The sequence below is a fragment of the Loxodonta africana genome, chromosome 5 (assembly GCF_030014295.1).
Source record: "Loxodonta africana isolate mLoxAfr1 chromosome 5, mLoxAfr1.hap2, whole genome shotgun sequence".
NCBI classification, from domain to species: domain Eukaryota; kingdom Metazoa; phylum Chordata; class Mammalia; order Proboscidea; family Elephantidae; genus Loxodonta; species Loxodonta africana.
In genome coordinates this window covers 43,955,955-43,978,175 of record NC_087346.1, presented here as the reverse complement: position 1 = coordinate 43,978,175, position 22,221 = coordinate 43,955,955, and the positions used below count along the sequence as shown (strand labels likewise).

Here is a 22,221-nt window from a genome sequence, read left to right as displayed (position 1 = left end):
TTTAAAAGGAAGGTTTTTCTGAAATTTAAATTTTTTTCCTTAATTAAGAATGACAGTACTTTCTGAAGTTTTTTTTTTTCTTTTAACATTTTATTGGAAGATCCATTATCCATAAAGTGCAAAAGTCTATACATTTAAAGAATAATTAAGAGTGAACATCCATATGGTTAATCACCCAAGTAAAAAACTGGAACACACCAGACTCCTCCTGTCACGACTCTTCCCCTCTCATGATAACCACTACCCCTGCTTTCATAGCAGACTTTTCCAATTTCAAACTTAATAATCAACTTTTAAGTCTCTGAACTTGCTTACCCTTAAAAGAGGAAAGACCCACTTCTAACATCTGTAAGGTTTGGGGCAAAGGTAAAAATAGAGGAACATATACCATACAACTAAATAGTGTTATAAATCAAGCTAACAAAATGATAGGAGTCCCTGGGTGGTACAAATGGTTAAACACCTGGCTACTAACCAAAAGGTGGGCATTTCAAACCTACCCAGAGGTACCTTGGAAGAAAGACCTGGCCATCTACTTCTAAACGATCACATCCATTGAAAGCCCAATGGAGCACAGTTCTACTTCTGAAACACATGGAGTCTCCATTGTTTGCATCACTCATCGGTAACTAGTTTTTGGTATTAAACAAAGTGATCAACAGAACATAAAATATGTTCCGTCCTATGATCTTTGCAGTGAACTAGTTCTCATGTAGAATTCTGGACACCTTGAGACATATGTCAGAATGTGGCAGAGTGAGGAAAAGAGGCAGGTGGCCATTGTCCTGTCCCTACTTATCTTCCTACCTTAGGCTACATTCTGCATCGTCAGGGCCTCATCTGCACATGAGGGGCGGGGGGGAAGCGCAGCCCATGCATCCAACGTCTATCTACCCTGTACCTCCAAAAGACCACCAAAGGCCTTGACAGAAGTAACTGTGAGCACATAGTCCACACACTCAAGAGGGTGCACCTGGGGAGATCCCCATGCAGGACCTGGAAACAGGCTTGAAGCTGTCTGAGCAAAGAATTTCAGGGTCTTGGGCAGCCAGACTATGGTCGAAAAGGGAGCATGGGCTCCTGATCAGTCCATAACTTTGGGCCCTCAGTCTTCCTGACTTCTGTGGAGGGGTGTGACTTAACGTGGGCAAATCCAGGACCTTCTAAAAAAGCAGAACCCAAAGCAGAGGCCCTCCTTGCTTAGGTCTAAAGGTGATACTGCATAGGAATGACTTAGCAAGAAGAAAAATGTAAATTTTAGTGATATTAAAATAATAAAAACAACCGAACTCACAGCCGTTGAGTCAACTCCGACTCATACCAACTCTATAGGACAGAGTAGAACTGCCCCATAGGGTTTCCAAGGAGTGGCTGGTGGATTTAGCATATCCCCCAAATTATAAATAAGGAGCCCTGGGGGCACAGCGGTTAAATGTTCGGCTGCTAACCAAAAGGTCCGTTGTTCGAACCCATCAACTGCTCCATGGAGAAAGATGTGGCAGTCTGCTTCTGTCAAAATTACATCCTTGGAAACCCTATGGGGCAGCTCTACTTTGTCCAATAGGGTTGCTATGAGTCAGAATCAACTCGACGGTGATGGATAAATAATAAATGATTTAAAGTAATTTTCTCTTTTTTAGAAATTTATTGTGCTTTAACTGAAAGTTTACAAATCAAGTCAGTCTCTCATACAAAAACTTATACACACTTTGCTATGTACTCCTTGCTGTTCTCCCCCTTCTATTTTAAGAGTGATAAAATGTGCATTGTTCTATTTTCTTTATGTCATAGAAAAGGATGATATGATTATGTAACAATATTGTGCAATATTATATAACAGATCATTGAGATTTTCCAAGTACTTCAAAAAAGAAGAAAAACTCAATTTAGTTCCTGTTAAGACTTAAATCTGGATGTGACAGTAAAATTTGACATAAAAATTATATTCATCAGGATTAAGTCTTTGGAGTTTGATGGCTCCATTTTTCTAAACTGACTAGAGTAGCTTATTTTTTGAAATTATTATCATCTCTTTAAATTGTGTAGGACACCGATGACAAAGTTTCCTGTAAAGTTAGCTGTTTAGCCTTCCTGTTTAAAATTAGCAGCTGCTTTTTGCTTGAGCTGCCAAACATTTCAGAGGAAGAAAATGGATGGTGTATAAAAATAGAATATTTGAGCAGCTTCTAATTAACAAAAAGAATTACAGAAAAGACATAGGCAAGCTACTTTATCTAAAACATTTATAATTTTATTATTTTTTTTTTACAATTTTCAAAATGTTTCTATTTCTTCATTCTTAAAATGTATTTCTTGATTGGTAGAACATATTCAGAACATACAAAGCCTTGTATAAAAAAAAAAATAAATATCATGGGAAAGTCCAACACTCAGAGATAATGGCTATTAAAGCTTGGGAGCAATTTTGAGGATATTTTTCCGTATTAAGGCATGACAAAAGACAGACCAACATTTAAATTTGAAAACAACAAATAGCAATGGGTTCATCACACACATATCACCTATGTAACATTTCACCTACTATCAATGATTTCCTGATTCTTAAACATGATGACAAATATAATACTTACTTATTAAAAAATGGAAGAACAAAGAAATGCACAGACTGCCACTTAAAAGTGCTCTGATCCCAACTCTCACACAGAGAGGTCACGATCATTACATTTTCATTGTCAGAAAATAAGGAAAGATTTTGATGGCAAAAACAAAGACAGACTGAGGCTGCTGAGACTTGTCTGGGAGGCATTCTAGCCTCCCTATTTCAGAAGTATGGTGAAAATGCACATCCCAGGAGGTCTTTAGTTTTTTGGAGCTTCTCCCATTACTACTACATCTAGAGGTTCAGAGATTCATGGGGCTGGGCCCCTGCAGCTGAGCATGAGTGTAGCGTAGTTACTCTCCTTGGCCTGAATCCCAGATTCTATGAATTTTAAACCTCTGGGGCTGCTAGGCTGTGTATGGAGGGCCGGAGGCAGGCCTGGTAATTCCTTAAGCAAGAAAGTGATTCTTTCTCTGTCCTACATGCCTTGAGTTTGTGTATGGAACCTCACAGATTTCCATTATATTTTCAGTAAAATGATCGTAGTCACCAAATATTAGAGAACCTTACAAACTACCTAATTGAAACTCCCCTAACTCTGCATGGAGCCTAGAGGTTTTCAGTTTCCTCAGTGAGCAGAACACAAGGAAATTGCATAAACAGAAGCATGTGGGAGAATTGTGAGGAAAAATTTTCATAGCTGGAAAGAGTGGTTAAGTATTGGAATAAGTTATTACATTACGGAAATATTCTCCCTCTGTCTTTCCTTCTCTTTGTTTGCCCTTCTTCCTTTCTTCCGTCCTGCTTAAGGCTCTGAACTTAGGACTAATTCTTATATGTCTAGAATGCGTTAATTTAGTAAGGTTAACTCTTCCAATTATCTAACTGTTACGGATTGAACTGTGTCCCTCTCCCCACTCCCCCACCCCTCAAAAAAAAGTGTTGAAGTCCTAATCCCTGGTGACTGTGAACATGTGTGACCTTGTTTGGAAACAGGGCCTCTGAAGATGTTAACAGTTAACCTGAGGTCATACTGAAGTAGGGTAGGTCCTAATTCAATATAAAGTGTCCTTATCAAAGAGAAGAGACACGGAGACACAGAGGGAAGATGACTATGTGCCATGATAGAGGCAGAGATAGGAGTTACAAGCCAAAGATGGCTAGTTGACAACAAACTGCACATGTTTAAGTTATACAACTTAATAAGCTTTAACATATATACACTTATGAAACTATCATCACAGTCAAGATTATAAGCATATCCACCACCATCCCCAAAAGTTTTTTCCTGCCCATTTACAATTCTTTCTTCCCTTTTCCTCCCTGGTTCTCTCCTAAATCCTGCAACCACTAATCTATTTTGTGTCACTATATATTAGTTTGCATTTCCTAAAATCTTGTATAAATTTATGATATGACATATGTGTAATAAGACTGGCTTTTATCACTCAATATAATTATTTTGAGATTCACCCATGCTGTAGTACTGTATCAATAGTTCATTTATTTTTATTGCTGAGTAGTATACCCTTGAATGGATATGCCACAAGTTGTTTATCTGTTCATCTGTTGATGAACATTTGGATTGTTTCCAGTTCTTTGTCTATTACAAATTAAGCTGCTACAAACATTTTTGTACTAGTTTTTGTATGGGCATATATTTTTATTTCTCTTGGGTAAATATCTAAGAGATGAATCATATGTTGAACTTTTCAAGAAACTGTCAAGCTCTTTCCAAAGTGGTTGTACCATTTTGCATTCCAAACAGCAGTGTATGAGAGTTCCAGTTCTTCCACATCACTGCCACAATGGATATCGTCAAGCCTTGAAGCTTCAGACGTCTTAATAGCCGTGTAGAGTTGCTCTGAGTTAGAATCCACTCAACGGCAGCGGCTTTGGACTGGCATGCCGTTATGGTTTTAAACTGCATTTACCTAACAACTAATGAAGTTCAACATCATCTCATGTTCTTTTTTGCCATCAGTACATCTTCGGTGAAGAGGCTGTTAAAATATTTTGCCCACTTTTTTAAACTGGGTGTTTTGTTTTCTTACCATTGAGTTTTGAGAGTTCTTATATATGCTGGATACAAACAAAACCAAACCTGTTGCCACTGAGTTGATTCTGACTCACGGCGACCCCATGTGTTACAGAGTAGAAATGGACCATAGTGTTTTCTTGGGTGTAATCTTTACAAAAGGAGATCACCAGGCCTTTCTTCTGCAGGGCCACTGAGTGGGTATGAACTGCCAACCTTCAGGTCAGTAGCTGAGCATAAATCGTTTGCGCCACCCAGGGACCTTACATGCTGGATACAAGTCCTTTTTATCAGATATATGATTTCTAAGTATTTTCTTACAATATGTAGGTTGTCTTTTCATTCTTTTAAGAGTGTGTTTTGCAGAACACAAATTTTTAATTTTGATGAAGTCTAATTTGTCTTTATTTTTTGGTAGATCATGCTTTTGGTGTTATAGCTAAAAAAAAAAAAAATCTTTGTCTAACCTAAGGTCAAAAAGGTTTATAATTTTAGATTTTAGGTTCCGACTCATAGTGACCCTATGTACAAAGAATGAAATACTGCCCCGTCCTGTGCCATCCTCACAATCATTGCTGTGTTTGAGTCCATGGTTGCAGGCATTGTGTCAATCCATCTCATTGAGGGTCTTCCCCTTTTTTGCTGACCCTCTACCAAGCATGATATCCTTCTCCAGGGACTGGTCCTTCCTGATAACATGTGCAAAGTACATAAGACCAAGTTTCGCCATCCTTGCTTCCAAGAAGCACTCTGGCTGTATTTTTTCCAAGACAGACTTGTTCGTTTTTCCGTCAGTCCATCTTATATCCAATATTCTTCTCCTACACCATAAATCAAAGGCATCAATTCTTTGTTCCTCCTTATTCAACATCCAGCTTTTGCATGCATGTGAGGCTACTGAAAATACCATAGCTTGGGTCAGGCGCATCTCAGTCCTTAAAGTGACATCTTTGCTTTTTAACACTTTAAAGAGGTCTTTTGTAGCAGATATTTCCAATGCAATACATTGTCTGGTTTCTTGACTGTTGCTTCCATGGGTGTTAACTGTGGATCCAAGTAAAATGAAATTCTTGACAACTTCAATTATTTTCTCCATTTATCATGGTGTTGCTTATTGGTCCAGTTGTATTTTTGCTTTCTTTATATTGAGGTGTAATCCATACTGAAAGCTGTACTCTTTGATCTTCATCAGTAAGTAATTCAAGTCCTCCTCACTTTCAGCAAGCAAGGTTGTGCCATCTGCGTATTGCAGGTTGTTAGTGAGTCTTCCACCAATCCTGATGCCACATTCTTAATTACAGTAGTTTTATAAAAAGTCTTAAAATCAGGAAGAGTTACCACTCCAACTTTGTTCTTTACCAAAGTTGTTTAATCTATTCCAGTTTCTATAGCATCTCCATATAAATTTTAGAATCAGTTTATTAACTTCTACCAAAATGTCTAATGCAATGTGACTGATACTGCATTGAATCAATAGTTCAATTTATGGAGAAGGGCTATCAAAACAAAAGTTGAGTTTTGTGCCTCTGAGCATGGTATGTCTCTATATTTATTTAGTTCTCTTGGCAAAGTTTTATAGTTTTGAGGCACAAGTGTTTGATATCTTTTGTCAGATTTATCCCAAAGTGCTTCATATTTCTGATGTCATTATAAGTAATTTATTTTAAATTTCAGTTTTCAACTGTTTGTTGCTAATATATAAAAATATAATTGCCTGCTGTATATATATTTTTATATATCCTAGAAATCTGCTAAATTTACTTATTAGTTCTAGCAGCTTTCAGGTAGATTTTATTGGATTTTCTACATAGGCATTCATGTCACGTGCAAATAAAAGCAATTATAATTCTTGCTTTATAATCTGAATGTCTTTTCTTTTTATTGTCTTATTGCACTGGCTAGATCCTTCAGTACAGTGTTGAACAAAAGTAGCGGGAGTGAATCTCCTTGTATTGTTCCTGATCCACAGGGGAAAATATTCAGGCTTTCATCAGTAAGTAATGATGTTAACTGCTGATTTTTTATGGATGACAATTACCAGGTTGAAAAAAACACCTTCCATACCTTCTATGCTTAGTCTTTAGAAAGGAATTTTGTTGTTAGCTGCCATCGCATAGACTCCAACTCATTAGAGACCTTATGACTTTCATCATTGCCTGCTCGTGCGTCATTCTCACAACTGTTAGCATGTTCGAGGCCATTGCTGCAGCTACTGGGCCAAGCCATCTTACCGGGGGTCTATGCCTAGCCATGATCTTGCTGGCTGTGCACTTCACCAGACATAATGACCTCCTCTACTGATTTATCCCTACGGGTGACATGTCCAAAGCAAGTGAATAGGACAATCTTACGTAGTGATCCAAAGATTTTCATGGATGTTGGATTATTCATTTATTTTATTAACAATGGTGAGTTACACTGATTGATTTTTTAGTGTTATACCAAACTCTGCATTCCTGGCTAAGCACTACTTGGTCCTGATGTATTACCCTTTTTTACATATTGCTATTATGGAAACCCTGGTGGCATAGTGGTTAAGAGCTACATCTGCTAACCAAAAGGTTGGTAGTTTGAATCTACCAGATGCTCCTCTGAAACTCTATGGGGCAGTTCTACCCTGTCCTATAGGGTCACTATGAGTTGAAATTAACTCAACGGCAATGTTTTTTTTTATTTTTTTATTCAAATTGCTAAAATTTTGTTTAGAATTTTTGCATCAATGTCTGTGAAGGGTATTGGTCTGCGTTTTCTTTTCTTGCAATGTCTTTGTAGGTTTTGGTATCAAGGTAATGCTGGCCTTGTAAAATGAGATGGCAAGTACTCCCTCAATTTCAATTAGAAGTTTGTAGAGAATTGGGATTCTTGCAGTGTGAACATGCCGGTATGAATTCTTTTGCCTTCACTTTTGAAAAATATTTTTTTCTGAGTATAGTCTAGCATTTTAGGTTAACATTTTTTTTTTTCTTTCAAGATATTGCTCTACTGCTTTCTTGCCTGCATTGTTTTTGACAAGAGATCTGTTGCCATCTTTGTTTCTCTGTATTTTAAGTGTCTTTTTTCTCTGTTTGCTTTGAATAATGTACTGTTAATCACTGGTTTTGAGCGATTTGATTATGATGCACTTCAGTGTTGTTCTCTTCATGTTTTCTGTGCTTGTGGTTAACTTGGACTTCAGGAGCTATGAGTTTATAGTTTTCATTAAATTTGACTCTTATTTCTTTAATTATTTTTTTCTCACCCTTTCCCTCCACTCTTCTGCTTCAGGGACTTCAATTACATGTACACTAGGGCTGTCTGAAGCCCACAACTCCTTGATGCTATCTTCATTTTTTTTTTTTTTTAATTCTCTCTGTATTTCATTTTGCAGCTTCTATTGCTATGTATTCAAGTTCATCATCTTGTTTTTCTCCAATGTTATTAATCCCATACAGCGTATGTTCCATCTCGTACCTTGTAGTTTTAATGTTAGAAGTTTGATTTCAGTCTTTTTAAATGCCTTCCATGTTTGTACATAACTTTTTGAACATACAGAATATAGTTATAATAATTGTTCCCCCCCCCCCTTTTTTTTTTACTAACCTTAACATCTGTGTCAGTTCTAGTTGGTTTGGATTTTTATCCTCAATATGGGTCATATTTTCCAGTTTCTTTCAATGGGTAAATGGTATTCTTAAATATCATTATTTAAGAAAAGAGATTCTTAAATCTATCTTCGGGCGTACAAATTTTTTTTTTTTAGTTTTATTGTGCTTTAGGTAAAAGTTTACAGCTTAAGTTAGCTTCTCAATCGAAAAAATTTATACACATATTGTTTTGTGACATCAGCTGCAGTTCCTGTTATGTGATAGCACTCTTGCCCTCTCCACTCCAGGTTTCCCATGTCCACTCGTCCAGTTTTCTTGCGCCTTCCTGCCTTGCTTTTGGGCTTGACTTGCCCATTTGGTCTCATATACTTGATTTAACTAAGAAGTACATTCCTCACATGTGTTATTGTTCGTTTTACAGTCCTGTCCAATCCTTTTCTGAAAAGTGGGTTTTGGGAGTGGTTTCACTTCTGAATGAACAGGGTATCCAGGGGCTGTAGTCTTGGGGGTTTGTCCAGTCTCTGTCAGGCTAGTAAGTCTGGTCTTTTTGTGTGAATCTGAATTTTTTTGTACATTCTTATTTCGGTCTAGTCGAGGACTCTATATTGTGATCCCTGTCAGAGCTGTGGGTGGTGGTAGCTGGGCACCATCTATTTCTTCTGGGCTCAGGCTGGTGGAGGTTATGGTTCATGTGGTCCTTTAGTCCTGTGGGCTAATATATTCCTTGTGTCTTTGGTTTTCTTCATTCTCCTTTGCTCTGGATGGGATGGGACCAATAGATGTATCTTAGACGGCCCACGTAAGCTTTTAAGACCCCAGATAATACTCACCAAAGTAGGATGTAAAACATTTTCTTTTATGAACAATGTTATGCCAATTGACCTAGAATGTCCCCCAAGATCATGGTTCCCAGTCCTCAGCCACAGAAACTCTGTCCCTCAAGGTAATCTGCATGTCTAGGAAACTTCCATAACTTTGCCTTGGCCAAGTTGTGTTGACTTCCCCTGTATTGTGTGTTGTCTTTCCCATCACCAGAGTTGACACTTGTCCAGTATCTATTTAATGATCTGTTCTCCCCCTCCCTTCCCACCTTTTTAACCATCAATTTTTTTTTTCCTGTGTGTAAATCTTTTCTTGAGTTTTTATAATCGTGATTTCATACAGTGTTTGTTCTTTTGTGACTGACTTAAGTGATACGGCTGCTAACCAAAAGGACGGCAGTTCAAATCCACCAGCCACTCCTTGGAAACCTTATGGGGCAATTCTGCTCTGCCCCATAGGGCTTCTATGGGTCAGAATTGACTCAACGGCAATGGGTTTGGTGTTTTTGGTTTTTTATTTCACTCAGCATAATATCCTCCAGATTCATCCATGTTGCAAGATGTTTCCCAGATTCATCATTGTTCTTTTTTATTGCATAATATTCCATTGTGTACATGTCCCATGATTTGTTTAGCCATTCATCTGCTGATGGGCAGTTAGGTTGTTTCCATCTTTTTGCTATTGTGGATAGTGCTGCAGTTAACATGGGTGTGCATATGTCTATTTCTACAATGGCTCCTATTTCTCTAGAACATTCCTAGGATTGGGATTGTTGGATCATATGGTATTTATACTTCTAGCTTTTTAAAGAGGCGCCATATCATTTTCCATAATGGTACCATTTTGCACTCCCATCAGCAGTGCATAAGAGTTCCGATCTGTCTGCAACCTTTCCAATATTTATTATTTTCTGTTTTTTTAATTTGTATCAATAATGTCAGGGTGAGATGGTATCTCACTGTAGCTTTAATTTGAATTTCTCTAATGGCTAGTGATTGCAAGCATTTCCTCATATGTCTGTTAGCCACCTGGATATCTTCTTTGGTGAAGTGTCTTTTCATATCCTTTGTTCAGTTTTTAACTGGATTATTTGTCTTTTCCTTGTTGACATGTTGAAGTATTTTATAGATTTTAGAGATTAGATCCTTGATGGATATGTCATAGCCACATTTTTTTTTTTTAACCAGTCTGTATGTTCTCTTTTTATCTTTTGGTGAAGTCTTTTGATGAGCCTAAGTGTTTGGCATACAAATTTTTTAAATGATGATATATTTCAAACACATGAAAAATGCAGACTGTAGGAGGAGTAAGTGAAGGGGGATGAGAGATTAATGGCTGGCAGCTGGGGTCTGAACTGACCAGCATTATCACAAAGGGTGATTTAAATAGTACCCCCCCCATTTAAATTTTCCTAAGACATGTAAAAATCCAAGCAGAGCTTGTGATTTACAATTTAACAAAATGATGGCCAAACTAAATGAGACAAAAAAATTTGTAAATAGGAAAAAAAAGAAAAAGCCTTATGCATTTCATTTTTCTTGAGCCAAAATGCATTTGTACCAACAGTCTGTCTGACTTCAGATCTAGATGGCAGATAATTCATGGGAACACAACAGTACTGAGGAGAGCTAATGCATATAAACAAAAATGATTTAGTGATGTTAAGAAAAATAGCCTCATAAAAAAATTAAACTGTTATTGTGTTTTCCAAAATAAAATAAAATAAAAAAGATTCAACTAAACAGTGTAAGGTTTTTGATTCAAATTCCTTAGATTAAAAAAAATAGACTTCAACATTACATTTTTAACTTCATGCTTCCCAAAAAGACTTGCTACATTTCACTGCTAGATTTTCAGAACCTCTGCTAGACTTCTCCATGATATTTTTAAGGTTAAAGGATGCCTTGGCCATTTACTCCTTACCAACTCAACCAATGATCTTGCTTCCTCTTCAGTGCAACGGAAAGGGCTATCACACACCTGCACGTTTGTGCTGGAGAGGAAAAGAGAATGTTATTATTAAACAGGATAAAATAGGAGCAAGTACCAAAAAAGAAAACCAACTTCAAATACTCTGCATTGACTGCATAATTCCAGCCAGTAAACAAGGAACTGAAAGAATATAAACAAGGACATTCTTTCTGACAAGGCTGCAAATATACAGTGCTCCACAGACTGCATTCTCCAGAAGTGAAAACAAAAAATTTTAATATTATACAACTCCTAAGAATTACCAGGTATATATAAAAATGCAGTATTACAATTACAACTTCATCTTTATTGAAGAAAAAAGGAATCGAATTTAACACACAGAATGACGGCTATAAGGACGAATTTTCTGGCAAAGTGAAGTGATGAACACTGGAGTTGGCCACTGAAAAATACTGCAGGATCTCTTTCTCAGACAGCTGTGGGAGATTAGAACTAAAAGTGGTGAAAAGATAATTTGAAAATGAAAATTTTGTGTTTTCTTAAAAGCAGGGAAATTCAGCAAGCGCAAGAATAGCAGTTCCTTCCGATTAGTAAAAGCTCAATAAAATCAAATGCCTTCCTTTTATCTCCACAGCGTGCCACCCATTACATAGTTCCTGCCTCCTGGACGAAAGCAAAGGCATCATTCCTCCCAAACATGTAAGACTGATTTTTTTTTTCCATTTCATCAAAGAAACCAGCAGATTAAGATAAAAGAGATAGTGGCTAAGAAAGTTCAAGTCAAATGATTTTTTAGAAAAGTGATTAGCAGATCCCTAAAGAAGATAAATACAGGCGAAACACACATGCACAAGCACGCACACATATTCCCCCAAGTGAATCTAATATACATTACCAAATTTATTTTCATAATGGATTTGTAAAAAATGTTGTGATATCTATGATACAAATATCTCTAGTTATTTGTCATTTTAACTATATTTGTAATTAAACATTGTGTATACAGTAATTATGGTAAGCAATTATTTCGTTTCTATGGAAACCCTGGTGGCACAGTGGTTAAGTGCTGTGGCTGCTAACCAAAGGGTCGGCTGTTCGAATCCGCCAGGCGCTCCTTGGAAACTCTATGGGGCAGTTCTACTCTGTCCTATAGGGTCACTATGAGTCAGAATTGACTCAATGGCACTGGATTTGGTTTTTTTTGGTTTGGATGCAGACTCAAAATACGGGGTTTACTTTCATTTTTCAGCATCAATAAAATCTGATGAAAGTTGGCATTATCATCTTTATAACTTTTGATAGTGTCTTTCACAACCCATGTTTAAGAAACCTAAAAATTGAAAAAAATACAGAGCATTATAAGTTAGACGTTTCCTTAATAAAAGTCAAAAAATATATTTAAAAAGAACTAGGCAAGTCTCAAATGCTAGTTCTCTGAGAAAAGCATGAAATATATCCTAAATATGGTATATACAGTGACTTTAACACTAAAACCTAAACCAAAGTAAAACATTCCTTGGAAATTCTGGGGAAATGATGATGAGAGAGTAGGGAGGCCTTCTATAAGTAGCATTGCCAGATACAATACAGAATATCTAGTCAAATTCGAATTTCAGATAAACAATAAATTATTTTTTTAGTCCTAAATATTGCATGAGACATGTTTATATTTAAAAAATTGTCCTGAAATTCAAATTTAGCTGGGTGTCCTGCATTTTTAGCTGCTAATCTGATAACCTTATTTCAAATGTAATCCTCTGTGCCTACAAAGCAAAAACATCAACACGGATATTAGAAAAGTGAGAATATTGAAATGAGCACTGTAAATTTTAAAAACACTGAAAAGGTTTTTTTTTTTTTTTAACATCTCCAATAAAATATCTTGACAAGTAACTAGTGGAAACCTAGAAAACCCAAATGGTTTTGTTATTTTTCACCTTGGACAAATTATTAGCATGATTATGAAACACAAAAAACCAAATACACCCTTTCCCTGGGATTTAACGAACTGATTTGTACCTTCAATGTTTGAAAGTATAATTAAAGGCATTTTAATTTTCTCTGAATTGGATCTCATGTACAATTGATTATTTAAAAATCATTTTTATTTATTTTACTGGGTTTTAGGTCAACTTTTACAGTGCAAATTAGTTTCTCATTCGAAAATTTAACACAAATTGTTTTGTGACTTTGGTTGCAATTCCCGCAATGTATCAGTACTCTCCCCCTTTCCCTTTAAACCCTGGGTTCCCCATGTCCATTTGTCCAGGTTTCCTGTCCTTTCCTGCCTTGTCTTTGCTCTTGTGCAGGTGTTGCCCATCAGGTCTCCTATCCTTCACTGAACTAAGCAGTGCGTGCCTCACATGTGTTACTGTTTGTTTTATAGGTTTGTCTAATCCTTGGCTGAAAGGTGGACTTTGGGAATGGCTTCAGTTCTGAGTTAGCAACGTGTCCAGGAGTCATGGTTTCGGGGGTCCCTCCAGTCTCCGTCAGACCAGTAAGTCTGGTCTTTTTTTTTTTTTGGTGAATTTGAATTTTGTTCTACATTTTTTTCCCACTCTGTCCAGAACCCTCTATTGTGATCCCTGTCAGAGTGGTCAGTGTTGATAGCTGGGTACCATCTACTTCTCCTTGGCTCATGCTGGTGGAGGCTGTGTGTGGTTCATGTGATTCATTAGTCCTCTGGACTGATATTTTCCTTGCGTCTTTGGTTTTCTTCATTCTCTTTTGCTCTGAACGTGACGGGACCAATAGATGTATTTTAGATGGCTGCTAGAAGCTTTTAAAACCCCAGATGATACTCATCAAAATAGGATGCAGAACATTTTCTTTATGAACTGTTGTCTTAGTTATGTAGTGCTGCCATAACAGAAGTATTTCAAGAAGATGGCTTTAACAAAGAGAAATTTATTTTCTCACAGCCTAGAAGGTTGTAAGTCCAAATTCAGGGTGTCAGCTCCAGAGGAAGGCTTTCTCTCTCAGTCGGCTCTGGAGGAAGGTCCTTGACTTCAATCCTCCCTTGGTTGAGGAGCTTCTCAGGTGCAGGGACCCCGTGTCCAAAGGATGAGCTCTGCTCCTGGTGCTGCTTTCTTGGTGGTATGAGCTCCCCAACTCTCTGCTTGCTTCCCTTTCCTTTTATCTCTTTTGAGAGATAAAACGTGGTACAGGCCATACCCCAAGGAAACTCCCCTTACTTTGGATCAGGGAGGTGACCTGCGTAAGGGTGGTGTTACAATCCCACCCTAACCTCAACATAACATTACAATCACAAAATGGAGGACAACCACACGATACTGGGAATCATGGCCTAACCAAGCTGACACGTATTTTGGGGGTACATAATTCAATCCATGACAATTGTTTTATGCCACCTGACCTAGAGGTCCAAGACAATGGTCCCCAACACTCGGCCCCAGTAACTCAGTCCCTCAAGGTGTTTGGACGTGTCTAGGAAGCTTCTATGGCTTTGCCTTGATCAGATTGTGCTGACCTCCCCTAAACTGAGTGCTGTCCGTCCTTTTACCAAAGTTAACAACTGTCTACTATCTAGTTAGGCTTATTTATTGATTACGAAATTATTCTTATACTATGTGCCAGGTATTTTTTTAGATGCTGGGAATATAATTTTGAACCATGTAGTTCATGATCTCTAAGGTTTATTAGCTCTCAAACTCTGATGATAGCCTACAAGAGAAAAAGCAGAATCACTTAATGGAGGGATGACTAAGCTGATATACCTATCATAAATGAGATTAAAAATAGTTGATAAAAAGAATGTTACTTTTCTTTTTATAAGATACTAAAATATTTTGTTCTAAATTTATAAATGTTACATAGACCTATATATAACCTTGCTGACCAAAACAAGCACAAATGGCATTACAGTGAAGGATCAGCAATACTGAAACTGCTTGTACACAATAAACCCAAACTAGATTTAAAAATAATAGCTAGATGGGTATTCTTAAATTTATATCCTAAAATTTCTTAACTTAAAACAAATATTATTATTATTTTTAATGTAGAAAAAGCTGTAGAATACACCTGATAAGGGAACAGGTTCTGGAACCTGGGTTTAAATCTTAGCTCCATCATCCATTATGACAGGTTACTTAATTTCTCTGTGCCTGATACTCCTAATGTAAAATGGAGATAACCATGATACATAACTTACAGGGATTGAATTGTGTCTCCCCAAAAATGTGTGTATCAATTTGGCTGAGCCATGATTTCCAGGTACTGTGCGATTGTCTAACATTTTGTCATCTAATGTGATTTTCCTTTGTGTCATAAATCCTGCCTCTGTGATGTTAACGGGGGGGGGGGGGGGGACAGGTGGCAACTGTGCTGAGGAGGCAGGACTCAATCTACGGGATTGGATTGAGTCTTGAGCCACCTTCTTTTGGGAGATAAAAGACAGATGCCAGCAGAGAGGAGGGAGACCTCATACCACCAAGAAAGCAGTGCCAAGAGAAGAGCGCGTCATTTGGACCCGGGGTTCCTGCGTGGAGAAGCTCCTATTCCAGGGGAAGTCTGAAGAGAAGGACCATCCTTCAGAGCCAATAGACGGAGAAAGCCTTCCCCTGAAGCTGATGCTCTGAATTTGGACTTTTAGCCTACTTTACTGTGAGGAAATAAATTTCTCTTTGTTAAAGCCATCCACTTGTGGTACTTCTGTTACAGCAGCACTAGAGCTAAGACATAGGGATTTTGTGAGTATTAGTTGATAATACATACAGAACACTTAGAACAGTGTCTGGAACATAAGAAAAAAAAAATTAGTATAATCAAAACCAAATCCACTGCCATCAAGTTGATTCCAACGCATAGTGACCTTATAGGGTTTCCCAGGCATAAATCTTTACAGAAGCAGATTGCCACATCTTTCTCCTGAGGAGACACTGGTGGTTTCAAATGGAACACAGTATAGAGGTCAAAAAATGCCAACTCTTATTGTTAACATAATCCTTACCATTACCTAGCAGGCTACAGCAAAAGAACTACAGAGTTTAGAAATAAATTTACCCTCAGAGTAAAGAGAATAAGAATCAGCAAGAAGTAAGGGTATCAGGCAGCAGATAAACTAACCAAAGAGATGGTCTCTAGCTGTGTAACTGAAACAACCTGGGACTCAAGTGCCATCGAGACCAGCATATGCTTTTCAGAAGGTATGACTGAAAGGAACTAAGAAAGCAAACAGCTAGCAAATATTCCCTCAGATAGAGAACCCTTCTTTTTGGAGGGAGTCACTGCACTAATATCTGATTTCTAGACCATAAATAATAGCTCAGTCTTTCAGTTACAAGGGCAGCCAGGACTAGAGGATATGTTAACTATCCAGCCTTGTTGCTAATAAATTGTCTTATTTAAATTTAAAAAATTACCTAAATTTTAAGAGCATGCTAACAAAAAGAGGGTGATCTTCATAAGAGGTAGGAAAAGGGGAGCAAAGACCAATGATTTGGCAGTGTTTCTTTAGCTTGCATGATAAATTCATGTTGTAGACAAGATGAACCTTCTCCATGGATTGGATAAAAAGATTTCTTAAGATTAATTCTTTTCTCCATATTATTACTTTATCCTAATTATGTCTTTAATGTCTCTCTTAAATCTCAGACTTCAATCTTTGAGAGGGCAAACCCCACAAGGTTTCCAAGGAGCGGTTGGTGGATTCAAACTGCCAAACTTTTGTTTAGCTGCCGTAGCTCTTAACCACTACACCACCAGGGCTCCTCTGCTGTGAATACAGGGAGTCTAATAACTGTTCGCAGCAGTATACTTAGTATCTACTGCACGTGACCTGGCAGTAGACCTTGGATCAGTATTTGCTCAAAGAGTATACGGAATTTCTCCTGATTCTGGGAATGGGCAACGAAGGTGGGTAATATTCTCAGTCTCCAGAATGACTATGTGCTTTTGCCCCCAACAATTAGGCTTACCAAGAATGAGTTGTTTTTGTTCCCAAACCTGTTTATATCAGTTGTGACTATAATTTCATATTTTAAGTAGTAATTATGTACACCAATGAGAGGAGTATGGAACGAGAATTGCTCTATGACCGCTAAGCAGAATGCTCTAAAAGGCCTCAATAAAGGTGAATCACTATAAACACTTTGTGTCATGTTATGTGTAGCTAAGAAAACTGTAAAAGATTATAAGAACGATCTGCAAGGGTTTTAAGTCATATTACAGGACCTTTGAACTCCTGGTTCAGTAGTGAAATTGAAACTGGAAATCCTAGATGATGCATGGTGTGTATAGTTTTTATTAAGAAAGATAATGTGAAACTACATTGGTGAAACCACACTCATAGAAAAGGTCTTAGACTTGTATCCAAAGACTGGCGAATAAATGTATATTTAAATGTTTTAAATTAAAATAAAATGTTTGTGTTATTTATGTTACTATTGCTTGATTCACCTCAATCAATCAGCTAACAACCATGCTGGATAAGAAGGTTTTACTGTTCTTACCAAGAAATGATGTGGTCGTTAGATAAAATAGCCAAATATTTGCATGTTGGAAATCACTAATGTTTTTTACTCCATCTTTGCACTTATCATAATGTATTGTAATTAAACGTCTGTTTACTTGTCAGTCCCTTGAGAAACAGGACCATTTCTAGTTTTTCACTCTCTATTCTCAATTCCTAGCATCATAATGCCTAGCATTCAGTAATACCCTCTGAAAAGGAATTTCATAGGTACTTTTTAAATGGAAAAAAAAAAAAAAATTCCCCTTAAAAAAATCAGATCTCAGTGATATTATATGGCTGTTTATTACCAATTAATAATAAAATACATAGAAAAGACAAATTCTTACCAATTTATAGTCCCTCTATCACACTTCTTCATAAGTAGTGCTTTCCAAAATTCATGAGCACATTTAATAACTTCAAGAGCAAAAGCCTAGTTACAAAACAAAACAAAACAAAAAAATACAGCAATCACATTATTATTTTATTCAATCTGTTAATTCTATTGCTAACATAGAACTGCTATAGCTATGACAGCCTAACTATGAAGAGCAAGAGCTCTGATGTCAGGCCAACCTGAGTATAAATTCTGGCTTCCTCACTTGCAAGTTATGTGATTTGGGGCAAGTTACTTAATTTCACTAAACCTCAGCTTATTCATCTATAAAATGGAATAAAATGGGGATAATCTTGAAGATGGTGGCTTAATCAGACATACCATGACATTCCCTTACACCAAAGACACAAGAAACTAAGTGAAACAGATACAGATGACAATCTTAGAATCCTGAGTAGCAAACAGAAGGATGAACAATTAGATCGAGTATTGAATGGAAGAAGAAACTGAATAACAACAGCAAACAAGGAGATCACAGGCACCTTGCCAGCCAGCCCAGTGCAGCATGGCCATCTTGAGACAAAGCAAGCAGCCTTCCTGGGTGAAAAGCACAGGAAAGCAACTGCACAGAATCCCCAATAGGAGACAGAGATACTGTGCAGACAAACCCGGAATGAAGCAAGGTGAGAGAACATGAACCAGATCTTTGGAGGGAAAGTGCAGGAAGGCAGGCAAGAGCAACCAAGGATCTAGGCAACGACAGAGCGGGAGGGAATCAGGAACCAGGGACAGAACTATTCACCAGCAGCGGTCCTTGATCATTTGGTAGGTGGTGCCCACAGAGTAGAGGATCCACAAAATGGCATCTGGAGATCCCCTACCCAATTGGAATCCAGACAGGCCCTCCCCGCCATGCATTTGGTCGGGTCCAGATCTTAATTACTGACTGCACTCTACAGGGAGTGCCTTGGTGCCCATGCCAGCAGAGGAGCAGACTCCTTCCTTACCTCCCTAGCCCTCGAGGTGACCAATGATGTGCAACCCTGCCAACTGGGCAACAAGCAGCAACCCCCCTCCCCCCGCTGCCACCCTCCCCCACCAGGCGATCTGCATCACATACTCCTGTGCCACCAGACTGGTGACTGATGGTATGTACCTGCCTTGCCTGCCCCCCTCACTACCCTGCCCACTGAGGCGGCACATACTCCAGCGCCACCAGACTGACAAAAAGTGGCAAGCACTCTCCGCATTGCTTCACTCCCACAGTGATAGGTGACACATACTCAGTCACTCCCACTCACCCACCCGTCCTGCCTGCCCAGCAATTGGTGGCACACTCTTGTGCCACCAGACTGGTGACAGGTGGCATGCACTCATGGGCCACTGGTCTAGTGGCGTGAGTCTCCCCCCACCTCCCCACTCCACCCAGAGATTGACAACAAGCATTCCCGTGCTGCCCACTTGGTGACTGGCAGCAAAAGCTCCCATGCTACCCACCCAGTGACTTGTGCACCCCCACCCTGATCACCCAGCAACTGGTGGTGCATACCTACATTGCCCATAACCTGGTGACCGGTAAGAACAGTCCCTGCACCCACGCCCAGGGATCAGCCGGACAGGCACACATCACCTCATCTGCAATGCCCATCATATCCTAACAGGTACAAGCTATATCCCTGCCAATGTCATACATCCCAGACCCAAACAGCTTCTGGAGGCCGACTGCACATGCACTGAAATCCCCTGATCCCCCACCACCTACTGAGACGTCAATTCATGACACACAGAGGGCTTACCCCGTCCATTTGGGTAGCACTCCCCCATAGCAGCTACAGACATGTCCTCCCCTGACCTTCAGAGCACACATTAACTGCTAACACCAATCTGGAAGGGCTCCATCGCCCCATAAGGGATGTGAAGGGACCCTGACCCCCCAACACTTGTCACCCAATATCAGGGAAAGAATCTGTTCTCTTATCTCCACTCATCCCAGTAAAGGAGACATATGACCCTAACCACAGAGGACTCATGTGGGTGACACCCACCATACCCACTAGCGAGAGGAAATCATGCCCAGTCAACAGATACCACCAAAGTCACACATAGACCAGAACCACAAAACAATAATGCATAAAATAATACAAAGGAAAAAAGACATTCTAAGGAGAAACAGGAGGAACAAAGCTCGTAACATATCAAAACAAAACAAACAAAAAATCAGGACAAAACAAACAAATATACCAATAAAGAAACATATTTTAAATAAATAGATTAATACCTTAATGCCTTGGAAACAGCAAAGAATAACAAATCATATGAACAAATAGGATAAGTTGGCTCAAATAAATGAGCAAAACAAAGGGGCTGAAAACCTTCTTGAGCAAGAAATGGTAATGGAACAACCTGACAAAGAATTCAAAAGACTTATATTTAGGTTTCTTAAAGAAATAAAGAAAAACACAGACAAACCTCTGGAACAATTCATACAGGAACAAAATGACAAACTAAATAGACAATTAGAAACCACATAAAAACAATGGCTAAAAATTCAGAAAGTTAACAATATCAGAAGTATATAAATTAAAGGAAGGACGCAGAAGTAGAATTGAATCAATGGAAGAAAGAATCAGCAAAACAGAGGACAAATCCCTTGGTACTAATTTGTTTGAGGAACAATAAGAAAAAAGAATGTTAAGAAAAATGAAGAAAGCCTAAGAGTTATGTGGGACACCATCAAGAGGGATAATTTATACATAACAGGAATTACAGAAGAGGAGGAGACAAAAAAAAGTACAGAGAGAATTTTTGATGATATATTGGCAGAAAAATTCTCAGAGACCATGAAAGATGAGAACTTTCCATCCAAGAAGCTCAACGAACCACACACAGGATACAGCTCAAAAGACATTCACCAAGACATATTTCAATCAAACTTTCCAAAACCAAAGACAAAGAGAATTCTTGGAGTAGCTCATGAAAAACAAAGTATCACTTACAAAGGGGCACCAATAAGACTGAGCACTGATTTCTCATCAGAAATCATACAGGCAAGAAGGCAATGGGATGACATATAAAAATCCTGAAAGAAAAGAGCTGCCAGTCAAGAATCATACATCCAACAAACCTGCCTTTCAAAAATGATGGCAAAACTAAGGACATTTCCAGACAAGCAGAAATTAAGGGAATTTATAAAAACCAGACCAGCCTTACAAGAAATATTAAAGAGAGTCCTTTGGGCACAGAACCAACAACATCAGACAATAACCTGTGATTAAGACATACAACAGTATTATCCAGATACCAACCCAGATAAAGACTTCACAAAAGTAAAATAAACTGCAAAACTGGTAACAGGGAACCAGAGATGTTAAACTGTAACTTCAAAACAAAAACTGGGAATAAATGGTATAGTTATAGAACTTCCACATGGAGAAGAAGCAAGGTGTTATCAAGATACAACAAACTGTTTTAAACTTAGGAAGATAAAGGTAAATTTCAGAGTAACCACAAAGAAAATTAATAAATCTACCACCAAAATAATGAAGTACTATTATAAAAACTCAAGAATAGATATACACATAGAAACCAAAGTTCTTTGATAGTTACCATGGATGGGAGGGGAAAGGAGGGGGAATCGCTTTCTAGATAGTAGGCATATGTCATTTTTGGTAATAAGAAAGGCAATACTAAATATGGGCAAAATCTGCACAGCTGACCAAGGTAAATAAAGACACTAAGAAGTACACAAGAAAAAGGGACAATTTCAGTAAATGCTACAACATATACAATTCGACAACCACAGTAACAACAATCCAAAAAAATATGTGTGTGATTACATAGCTAGCTATATATACATATATGTGTTTAGGAAGGCATGTGTGATCAAATGCATGTGCATGTATAGGTTTGTCAGTAGGCATCTGTATAAAAATGTGTGGGCCGCATATATATCCATATATATGGATATACATGTATACACATACGTGTATGTATACACGTGTGTATAAATATATATATATATATATATAAAAGCATGCAGGGGCCACAGTTACAGAGACTTTCTAGATATACATGAACAACTTGTGAGATTGGTTTACTGGCTTAAAAGGCTTAGGGCCACATTCTTGTGGGACAATATAGTCTCATGGGTCAGTTGGCATAACACAGTTCATAGAGATAATGTTCTATATCCTAATTTGGTGAGTGGCGACTGGGGTCTTAAAAGCTTGCAAGCAGCCATCTAAGATACAACTATTGGTCTCTACGCATCTGGAGCAAAAGCGAATGAAGGAAACCAAAGACTCAAAGAAGAAACTACAGAGCCCATAGGACTACTAGCCACATGAACCACAGCCTCTTCTAACCTGAGACCAGAAGAATTAGATGGTACCTGATTACTACTACTGACTGTTCTGACCAGGGACACAACAGAAGGTCCCACATAGAATGAGAGAAAAATACAGAACGAAATTC

The 22,221-nt window shown here is 38.2% G+C and overlaps 1 protein-coding gene across 5 annotated transcripts in view; it reads right to left on the bottom strand.

Annotated features, from left to right (window-relative positions):
* PPA2 (inorganic pyrophosphatase 2) overlaps window positions 1–22,221 on the bottom strand; it is a 141,510-nt gene that overhangs the window by 2,007 nt on the left and 117,282 nt on the right. For 3 of the 5 annotated variants that reach the window (XM_010590484.3, XM_003410473.4, XM_064285486.1), the window contains 2 exons: window positions 17,759–17,844; window positions 10,928–10,997 (listed from right to left, as the gene is read on the bottom strand). In XM_010590484.3, the coding sequence (XP_010588786.2) occupies window positions 10,928–10,997; window positions 17,759–17,844 (156 nt within the window). Of the gene's footprint in view, window positions 1–10,927; window positions 10,998–17,758; window positions 17,845–22,221 lie in introns of those variants that run through there. The other 2 variants (XR_010322039.1, XR_010322038.1) reach the window with 2 other exon arrangements.